The sequence below is a fragment of the Oryza sativa genome, chromosome 1, assembly GCF_034140825.1.
Source record: "Oryza sativa Japonica Group chromosome 1, ASM3414082v1".
Taxonomy (NCBI): Eukaryota; Viridiplantae; Streptophyta; class Magnoliopsida; order Poales; family Poaceae; genus Oryza; species Oryza sativa.
Window position 1 is genome coordinate 40,842,445 of NC_089035.1, and position 11,352 is coordinate 40,853,796.

At 42.5% G+C, this 11,352-nt stretch overlaps 2 protein-coding genes across 2 annotated transcripts; both read left to right on the forward strand.

Moving 5' to 3' along the window:
• Positions 1-3,362: 3,362 nt before the first annotated feature.
• On the forward strand, positions 3,363-5,699 carry LOC4327746 (uncharacterized protein At4g15970). Its single transcript, XM_015774085.3, has 3 exons — positions 3,363-3,678; positions 4,156-4,518; positions 4,994-5,699. Exons 1-3 carry the CDS (start codon positions 3,439-3,441, stop codon positions 5,507-5,509), a joined length of 1,119 nt encoding a protein of 372 aa, XP_015629571.1. The 5' UTR covers positions 3,363-3,438; the 3' UTR covers positions 5,510-5,699.
• A 1,546-nt stretch (positions 5,700-7,245) lies between these two features.
• On the forward strand, positions 7,246-9,237 carry LOC4327747 (uncharacterized protein At4g15970). The gene is made up of 3 exons (XM_015774077.3): positions 7,246-7,543; positions 7,633-8,013; positions 8,126-9,237. Exons 1-3 carry the CDS (start codon positions 7,298-7,300, stop codon positions 8,630-8,632), a joined length of 1,134 nt encoding a protein of 377 aa, XP_015629563.1. The 5' UTR covers positions 7,246-7,297; the 3' UTR covers positions 8,633-9,237.
• Positions 9,238-11,352: the final 2,115 nt, after the last annotated feature.

The window sequence follows — 11,352 nt, forward strand, 5'->3', positions numbered from 1 at the left end:
CTTATTGCGCCCTCTCTCTCTCTCTCTCTCTCTCTCTCTCTCTCTCTCTCTCTCTCTCTCTCTCTCTCTCTCTCTCTCTCTCTCTCTCTCTCTCTCTCTCTCTTATCTGTTCATCACGATCGATCAGCCAGCCACATTTGGTTAGAGTTTCAAAGAGAGATCGAGATATATATGGGGTTGAGATTGGGAGGCAGCATCATGACGATCAACCGGAGCCACGTCGTGTCGTTCCTCGCCGGCGCCGCTCTGCCGGCGTTGCTGCTCTTCTTCCTCGCCTCCGACAGGGTGGGCGAGCAGCTGGCGATCGTGTCCAGATGGGGGGTACAACGACGGTGCTGCCCTTACTGATCACGAACTGCAACAGGTAACAACAAGAACAAAAAAAAAAAAACGTATTCTTGCTGATGGATGCATATATATGCACGTGCATGATGCGTGGACATATCGATCGCCTTTAATTTTACTTGATGGCTCGCAAGCTCTTCATTATGCGTTGCCAAGGTTGGTATATAGTCCACGTTGTGTATGGCTGCACGTACGATTATAAGTACGGATGGATTGTGTTGGGGAAAATAAACAGAAGAAACGAACGATCAGCTAGCTAGATTTAGTTGGCAAAATGGAGGTTGAATGATCGACCAGCTATTTTAGCTCTCATTCGCTCGGAATCGCTCCGAGAATGGAAACTTCTCTTTTCATATCACCTTCTCTCGAGACGACACCACCTTCTCTTTTCATATCACTTAAATAGTTATAATATTTTATAACAAAATAGATTAATATACCATATATCACTTCATAAATATAACTCACATTCAATATCTACAAATTATGACAAGACGAATAAATTAAATTTCAACTAATAGCATGTGTATATTCGTAGTAATTTTTTTACAATGTGTGGAGGTGAAATTTAAACTTACTTATTTATGAAAAGAGTGATGCTCCGCTGCTTTCTACCAGTATTATTATGGGTAAATTAGTAATTTACTAATACAATGATTAGCAATTACTTTATCATTTTTGTTTGTTCTTTGACTAAATCGATCTAACGTTTTAATCGAATCTTATTCTAAACATTAATGTTTAAATATTTAGGCCTCTTTGATTGAAAGGAAATTCATAGGAATTTTAAAGGATTTTATTCCTATAGGTATTTTTCCTATATATCCCTTTGAATCAAATGAATGAATCCTATGTAATCCCATAAAATTCCTATGGAATACCTATTCCCATGCAAGTTTTGGAGGAAATTTAACATGAGGTTCTACCTCATGTTAAGAATCCTTTTAGGGCCCCTTTGAATCAAAGGAATTATACGGAAACAACCTGCGGATATAGGAGGAGTTCCGGATAAGAAAAGACAACTAGAGTTCTACATGGAAACGATAAGGACTACTTAGATTGTATCCATATTTGTTTCTCTAGTTCTACTTGTACAAGGGAACACCTATGGGTATAAATACAAGGCCCTATACGATGAGATGGGGGACAATCAACACCCACCATAACATACACGGAACAACATAAGCCACAACATACAAGCCAACATACGCCAAGACAAGTCGCCGGATATCGACATCAGAGATATGCCTAGATCGACCCTATCTGGTACCTTCAGAGGCCGGCCGTAGGGATCTAGCGATGTCTCTGATCTCGCCGGGCACGGATTCGAGAAGGAAGACTACCCTGTTGTCGACCACGAGTCAGACCTTCAGACCGCCATGCCGACAACAGTTAGATAGGCTACCCCAAATATTGTACTGGTGTGATTATGGTGAATAAGAGCAATACCGGCTTCGGCCAACGGGATGTAGGGTTATTACCTGACAATTCAGGGGCCCGAACATTGTATAAAAATCCATGTCTCCATCTCTTTTATCTCAGTCTCACGTATATCCTAGTACCAACGATCCCCATACTATGCAAATACCGGAATTGTGACATCAAACGTCGACAATCTTGATAAATTTTTAATTTTTTTTGAATAATTTTTAAATGTTATACACAAAACGACGGGTGCCTCCGGGAGAGACAAAAATCCACTTCCGTGATATCTCTACTCTTACTGCATCTGTAATTCTGCATGAATTCCGGCAACTAGCTTAGCTAACAAACTGGTTAATTGGTTAAATATAATACTACTGAGTCAATGGTTGTAATTAACAGACTGATTAATTTTCACCGGAGGTCAATTGTTGTTTTTTCACTCCAACCCAATCTTTAGTCTTGTTGCTACTACCTCCGTCCCAAAATACTTGTCGCTTTAAGTTTTTAGTTTGTAACTTTTGATCATTTGTCTTATTAAAAAATCATGAAATTATTATTTATTTTTTTGACTTGCTTTATTATCAAAAGCACTTTAAGTATGACTTATCTTTTTTACATTTGTACTAATTTATCAATAAAACGAATGGTCAAACGTTAAAAAAAATCAAAGCGACACTAATTTAGGACGAATGCATTATACTGCTTCTCATAAAATAAAAAATATTCATCCAAATAGTTCAGTTTTTAAAATTTTGAGAAATTGTCATTGAACAATCAAAAAATGAACTACGGAGTAGAAATTAATCTTTATGCTTTCTCTTGATTCTCACAAGCTGGGTTTTCACCGGCAGCTTAATTAGAATCTAAAGATCTCCAAACATTCCCTTTGTCATTTTTGTTCATCTATGCGTGATTGTACTCGTCGCCCTCGTGCATCCAGTTGAATCTCTATATAGCGCAGGTGATCTGCGCAAATACAAGTCCAAACCGGAGGCTGCATTGGTGTATACTCTTCGTCGTGTACGACTTAAACGGATTAAGAGAAGTCTTCACATTGATCACCTACACCATTGACTCTTGACAGAGGTGAAAACAAATTCCACATGACCTAATCAACACTCAAAAGGCAGAGCGCGCTGAGTCGTTTAATTACCGCGGGCGGGCACGAGGAGGAAGAAAGTGAGAAAATACACGCAAATCCAGACATCGTAGCCATGATGATTTTGACGTCAAAGCCATCGAGTTAATTAGTTAGTGTTACCGCCTTATCTTTTCGTTTATACTTTGAATTTTAAATTTAAAGTTGATTTTTGACTTTTTTTTATCGTAGTTTATTTTTTAATATTTTTTTGATAGTTAAGAATATGTATATAAAATTTGTATTTACAAATTATTTTTTATTTGTAAACATATCGTTTTGTTTTTTCCTCCGATGGGCTCTCTTGATCGTCCTAGCTATTGGCCAATCCCACTGTCGATCCTTTTGACAAAATAGATTCTCATATATCCATCGTTGAATCGAGAACCGTACGTAGTTTAAGTAGTAGGAGTACGTGGCAATGAAACAGTAGTTAGCTTAGCTAGCTAAGTACAGCTCTGCTGCTAAGCTCTTCATAATTCCTCTCTTAGCCTTTCACAAGTACTCTAGAGAGCAGCAGGGAGAGCGAGATGGGGTTGGGGTTGGGAGGCGGCGGCGGCATGGCGATGATCAACCGGAACCACGTCGTGTCGTTCCTCGCCGGCGCCGCGCTGCCGACGTTGCTGCTCTTCTTCCTCGCGTCCGACAGGGTGAGCGAGAAGCTGGCGATCGTGTCGAGCTGGGGGAGTGGTGGATCATCGTCGGCGGCGGCGGCGGATCATGATCTCAGAGGCGCCGGTGGCGACGCTGCTCCTCCTCCTGCTCAACAGGTAAGAAACTAACAAATTAAATTGATGGATTAGTCCAGCTTCATTAGTTACATGCATGCGCGATCACCTTTTCCTTTTGTGTATTTTCACCCGAATCTATCTTCGCCCTTGTGCCCGGGCAAAACCCCTTAATTTGGTGATTTATGGCTTGGCTAATTCTGGAGAGAGTTTATACGTTGTTCTTTTGCTACAACAAGTTTCATATCGTATGAAATTGTTAGTTCTCATATGAATTTTTTTCAGATGAAAGTCTTTCGGATATGTACGTTGTTATAACGTGACGTTGTTGAGCACGTACGTAGTACGTAGGATATGTCGGCAGATTGCACCGTGCAGTAACGGGCCAATTTATCCCGACCTCAAACTGCTGGTTCTAGTGGGCTTTTTTTGTCTAGCTGTTGAGCCCATCATCCAGAGGCAGATTTTGTTCAGCCCATGTAGATTGAACGAGCCCATGGGCCATGGCACCCTGTGCAGGAGAAATTCCCGGGCTTGCCGGAGTTGCTGCCGAAGGTGGCGATGGAGGACAGGACGGTGATCATCACGTCGGTGAACGAGGCGTGGGCGGCGCCGGGGTCCCTCCTCGACCTCTACCGCGACAGCTTCAAGAACGGCGAGGGGATCGCCCACCTCCTCGACCATGTCCTCGTCGTCGCCGTCGACCCCGCCGGCTTCCGCCGCTGCAAGGCCGTCCACCCCCACTGCTACCTCCTCCACGTCAAGTCCATCAACCTCACCTCCGCCACCCGCTTCATGTCCAGGGAGTACCTCGAGCTCGTCTGGACCAAGCTCTCCCTCCAGCAGCGCGTCCTCGAGCTCGGCTACAACTTCCTCTTCACGGTAATGTACAAATCTAATGGAAAAAACTATTCATCCTCTAAGGGGTATCCCTCGTTTTTGCATGTCACTTATAAAGTCATCAAAAAATTAAAAAAAATAGTATGATAGATCAATATATGATATGCCACTTCACAAACATACATATTCAAATTCAACTTATACCAATAAAAATAAAATTAACAAATTTGACTATGAAAAGAACACGCAATTTTAACACGGTCAAACTTCTTGTTTTTTGTTTTGAATTGTATAAGTCGAATTTTAACTTGTATGTTTGCAAAAAGATATATCATATATTGATATATCTTGATAATTTTTTTCAGTTTTTTTAATAACTTTTTGAACGCAATGTACAAAATGAGAGGATGTTTCTTCGATGGACAAAAATCCACTTCCAAATCTAGCAAATCATTGAGCTCTGGAGATCATCAATGGCGATCGATTTGCTGAATTGATTCTGTACCATGTTAATTAGGACTGTGACATGGTGTTGTTCCGTGACCCGTTCCGGCACATCGCGGTGTACGCCGACATGAGCACGTCGTCGGACGACTACTCCGCGGCGCGGGCGCCGCTGGACAACCCGCTCAACACGGGGCTCTACTACGTGAAGGCGACGAGCCAGAGCGTGGAGATGCTCCGCTACTGGCAGGCGGCGCGGCCGCGGTTCCCCGGCGCGCACGACCAGGCGGTGTTCGGCCACATCAAGCACGAGCTCGTCGCCAAGCTGCGGGCCAGGATCGAGCCGCTCGACACGCTCTACTTCGGCGGCTTCTGCGAGTACCACGACGACCTCGCCCGCGCCGTCACCATGCACGCCGACTGCTGCGTCGGCCTCGACACCAAGGTGCACGACCTCACCGACATCGCCGCCGACTGGAAGAACTACACGGGCATGTCGCCGGAGGAGAGGAAGAAGGGGGGTTTCAAGTGGACGTACCCCACCCGGTGCCGGAATTCGATTGGATGGCGTAAACCTGTTCATCCCTAAATTGTCAAGAGAATTAATGGTTGAAGCTAATTTGATGTCACTGAAATTGCAGCATTCTGTTGTTGTATGAACTATATGTCAATCGACAATGAACCTTAATTATCAATTGAATTAACACTAGGACAATGTAAGAACTGAGCTATTCTGGAATAAATCTGAATAAATGAGAGGTTGTTCAGATGAAGGGAAACTATGATGCCTCTGATGTACTTGTGCTAGTATTGAACTATACTCCCTCCATTTCAAAAAAAACCTCAACCTACGAGGAATGTAATCCCTCCTAATACTACGAATGAGGTTTATCCGAATTCATTGTATTAGAAGAGGCGTAGGTTAAGTTTTTTTTTGGAGAGAGAAGATGCATGTGTATTTTATGTTTGGATTGAAGTCTGTGAAGGCATGTACTACTATCTTTTTTCCAAAAGAAACAGATTCTGAATTCTGATAGTGGTGCTGGCTACTTTAATCATTTTATGGAGGCAAAAAAGGTACAGTTTTGAATAATGGGTCATCTTCCGATTCTTCCAGTTCCAGGGACCTGTTGCCAATTAAATGGATGCCAGGAAATCAAATAGGCTGGTAATCAAGCTTCTGTCAACTCTGTCTCTTGTGTTGCTTTCTTCTCCGGATCGATGATTGTGACGTGAAGAAACGTACAATAATACAAAAGGCCCAACTCAACCTCATTTTACTTCCTCTGAACTGATGAATGTGACGTGAAGAAACAAAATGAATAGAAAATGCTCGACTAAATTATTTTGCGTTATCTCCAGAATCTCGAGTGTGATGTGAGGCTGGAAAAATAATAAGAAATGGCTCGATCAATTTCTCAACCCAGCTGTATTTTCTTACGCTTCAATTCCAGTGACTTTCAGAGGGACCATCTGACAGTTCAGTTGGCCTTCTAATATGTGCACTGAAATGATTTGTTCTTCCATGATTCGCCTGCTCTTCAATTACACAGGTCAATTCGGTTTTCTTAGTGACCAACTTGCCCTTTTGCCTTATCCCACCATGTGCAGAACTGCAGCCTGTTACTCTATGTGGTTTGAGCAGTGTCGTCTGTTCATATACAGAGAAAAGTTCAGTTGTGAGGTCACCCAAAATTCACACTGCCTATCAATGGTCAATGGGGATAGAGGATCTGTCCCTTGCTGTGTCGGTTGTGTTACTTGTGTCCACACAAATAAAAAGACGTGAATATTAGGGAATAAACTTATATCAAATAATTACAAAAATGAGGCTTTGAACCCAAGGCGTCTAGCCCATCATCTTATAGAGCTAGCCGGAAGATCTCTATGCATTTTTCACTTGTGTCCACACAAATACTTATGTGCATTCCTCTTGCAACAATCAATAGTAGTAGGATGGTGCAACGGCTATCAAGACATAAACATCTCTTTGATCTCTGTTCTTTATGAGTTCTTGGCATACAAAAATGCCCAACAACCATGCGTGCATGTCGATGTCTGAATATTTTCGGGTGGCATATCCTCTGAAGCTTCTGCAGCTACAAATTAAAAGAGGATCTCTAGGCCTCAATGATGAGAATAATTTGATCACGCACATCAGCTCATGATCTCAATCCTCGTCTGTTTTTTCTCACGAAATCTGAACGGTCCATCGCTTGATCGACGGCTAGGAGACGGCGGTGATGGTGCAGGAGACATGGGAGTTGGAGGGCGTCCACGAACTGGCAGCTGTCAGTTTCCATGAAAAGTCAAGCTCTTGCAACAGAGCAGTGTACAAATACAGATTGCGACCTCCCGGATTACAGAGTTTTTGCTCATGCGAGGAAGTGCAGGCATGGCGAGCTCCAAGAATGGCCTATCTCCGGTGGTCGTCTTCCTCCTCGGCGCGGCGTCGGCCACCGCGCTGATCGTCTTCGTCTTCACCTCGACCGCGAGTCCCGCGTGGCCGACGCCGGAGGCAACTCCGGCGACAAGGCAGGAGAAGAAGGCTGCCGCCGTGGCTTGCGCTCCACGGGCGAAAGGGATAGATTCAGAGACGCGCAGAGCAGCAAGAACTAATCAGGTAAGCTGTTCTTGATATGCGCCATTGTTAACCAGCCGAGTCCAAGAACTGATGAACTAATTTGTGAATTGTGATGATTTCGCACGCAGACCGGCGGTGGGGACGACGACGACGAGTTCGCGAGGATGGTGCGGCGGGCGGCGATGGAGGACAGGACGGTGATCATGACGTCGGTGAACGAGGCGTGGGCGGCGCCGGGGTCGCTGATGGACTCGTTCCTGGAGAGCTTCAGGGTGGGGGAGAACATCTCGCATTTCGTCGAGCACATCGTGGTGGTGGCCATGGACGAGGGCGCGCTCCGGCGGTGCCGCGCCATCCACCCGCACTGCTACCTGCTGCTCCCGGAGGTCGCCGGCCTCGACCTCTCCGGCGCCAAGAGCTACATGACCAAGGACTACCTCGACCTCGTCTGGAGCAAGCTCAAGCTGCAGCAGCGCGTCCTCGAGCTCGGCTACAACCTCCTCTTCACGGCAAGCTCCACCCATACATAAATCTTTTCGTCAATTCTAGTAGGCGTCCATGATTGTGGGAGAAACACGAGGCGTTGACGACGAGGAACACGACGCGCGTTGGCATTGGCAGGACGTTGACCTGGCGTGGTTCAGGAACCCGATGGTGCACATCACGGCGGCGGCGGACATCACGACGTCGAGCGACTTCTACTTCGGCGACCCGGACGACCTGGGGAACTACCCGAACACCGGGTTCATCTACTTCAAGGCCACGCCGCGCAACGCGCGCGCCATGGCGTACTGGCACGCGGCGCGGCGCCGGTTCCCCGGGGAGCACGACCAGTTCGTCTTCAACGAGATCAAGCGGGAGCTCGCCGCCGGCGCAGGCGAGGGCGGCGGCGTCGGCGTGAGGATCAGGTTCATCGACACGGCGGCGGTGAGCGGGTTCTGCCAGCTGGGGCGGGACCTGAACCGCATCGCGACCGTGCACATGACGTGCTGCATCGGGCTGGAGAACAAGCTGCACGACCTGAGGAACGTGATCCGGGACTGGAGGAGGTACGTGGCGCGGCCGCGGTGGGAGCGGCAGATGGGCAAGATCGGCTGGACGTTCGAGGGCGGCAAGTGCATACACTGATTCGTGCTGACAAAGCTAAGCTAAATAATCGCTCCGTTTCAGGTTATAAGATGGGTTAAACCTTCGTTAAAGTCAAACTGCTACAGGCTTAACTAAATATATAGATAAATATAGAAATATTTCATTATCAAATTAGTTTCATTAAATTAATAATTAAATATATTTTTATAATAAATTTATCTTGGATCGAAAATATTACTATTTTTTTTATAAACTCGGTTAATTTGAAGTCTTATAATCTGAAATAGAGGTCGTAGATTTTAATATTGCTCGGGGTTATACTTGAATCGTGCTCGAGGTTTGATTGCCCTGGAGAATTGGGATGGCATGTGGGACGGACGGTGGAGGATCGATGGATGGAAGGAAGAAGCCTCTCCCCATGTTGTTCGTTCAATTTCATCTCTGTTTGTTCATATCTCAGGGAGTAGTATTAGTTCTGAACACATTAAATTGATGTACTATAGTTTGCACATGGGGGTGATTTCGCCAATAATCAATATGACACTCTCTGGAGACTGGAGCCATTCATACAGAGTGTGTGATACAGTGATACTCCTTCTGTCCTATAAAATAAATGATTTATAGAATGAGTATACGCGTTTGTATATGAGCGTTTACTTTTATTTCGTGTTTTGAAAAAAAATCATTATACTACGCATACACATTATTAGTCTGATGATTTATTTCCTATGTTTTAATTAGCTTTGGCGTTGTGTGGATTAGGATAATCTCATTTTGTGTTTGCTTTTGTCATGGGTGCTCGATTACCTGAACTTTTAACCAAGTTAGCAAACGAAATATTGCATTGCAGAACATGTACTTCCTCCGTTTCACAGTGTAAGTCATTCTAACATTTCCCACATTCATATCTATTATATACTTAAAAGTCCATTAAACTTCCTACAAACACTCCTAAACCGCCACATGACGTCTCTACAAACGCTCCTAAGCCACCAAGTGGCACTTTAATAAATTATAAAGTTTTGAAAAAACATCTAGCCATTGATTTTCATTTAATTCGGTGGGTCCATATTTTTAACGGTTAGATCTAAAATACCAAATAGATTTATCTTTAAAAAGCTGCACGTCCATAACAATCCCTCCCGAACCTGTACGTGCACGTACGTACATACCTCATACGTGCCCACCCCCTTCCCTTATTTTTTTATTTTCTTTTTTTTCTCTCTCATGAGATAAAAACCAAATTAATAATTTCAACTAATAGTTGTAAAAATATATGCTATTTTGAGTTAAATTCTACAATACGCACGTCATCAAAACATCCATAAAAATCTAAATAAATGAATAATATGCATTATATAATTGTATGTTGTATAGTGAAATTAGACTTACATTTTTAAAAATAAAACAACTTCAGTTGTGAGTAACATTTCCCAAAATTACTCTTTCCCAAAATTACTCACTCCCTACTATAAAAATAATTGATATATCAAAATAATATTACTAAATTTATCATTAATATATTTTCACGTATTGTGAGTTATCTTTTTTTATATATCATTAGAAATTAAGGATCAAATATATTCTTTTCAAATCGTGTCGATGTCTTTTATCTCCTACTTAGGTTTAAATCGATTTAGCTCATTAGGTGGTTTAAATCGATTTAGCTCATTAGGTGTGCTTATCCAGGACGTGCAAGATGATACATGTCATTAGCATAGGATTAATTGGGTATTAAATATTAAAAAATACAAATGAATCTATTTGATTTATTAAAAAACTTTTATATAAAAAGTTTGTAAAACACGTACTGTGTAATACACCGTATAGTAGTTTGACAAACGTACTCGCTATAAATAGGGAGTAGTTAATCCTATAAGCACTTTACAACACTGCCTTAAATTTATTACTTAGGTATTAAAAACTTAATATGTAGTACGCAATATAATTGGTCAATATCCTAGCCTAAAATATCAATCGCATGTCATCACTTATCCCCATATATGTAAGTTTTATATATAGGTCACTCTTTACTAATCACTAAGTCATATCACTTACAAGATATTCGTATACAATGCACCTAACAGTTAACTGATATCTAATGAGCATGTATGTCGTCAAGCACCGAAGATAAAGGACAATACTAAGTGTGCAACGATCAACAAATGATAGGCAAGTAGAGGTTGCATAATCCACCATAAACAATAGTTGACTACAAGTAGATTGTGACTATGGGTAATAGAATTTCTATACTCCTTCAAACGCTTCTAAGATGTTATGTGACGCTCTAATTAGAGAGTATCTAGGAAAACTATAAAATAAAAGAAAAACAACTATTCATCTATTTACACCTCAAAATTAGCGATTCCATTATTTTCAACCATTAAATTAGATCTATGACAATAATCTCTCTATCTAAAAACCGTCTAATCTCTCCTTACGTACATACACAACTTCTATGTACATACATACGCTAGATATATATAAAAATAATAAAAAAAGAAGAGTGCGTATATGGCTGTCCCATATGGTAGTTTTCTCATTCGTTCTGACTATAAGGTTTATTTTCTAAATTGAGCATAGATGTTGTGACCACTTCTAGCAAGGTGGTAAAATAAGCCACACCATGACACCACCTCATGCCACCCGTTGCTCCACCCTCTTCCTGTCAAACTTTTTAAAGTATTATTTACTAACAATGTAAAAGGCGATCACATGAGCTCATATAAATCCATGCAGATGCACACTATGAATAGAAA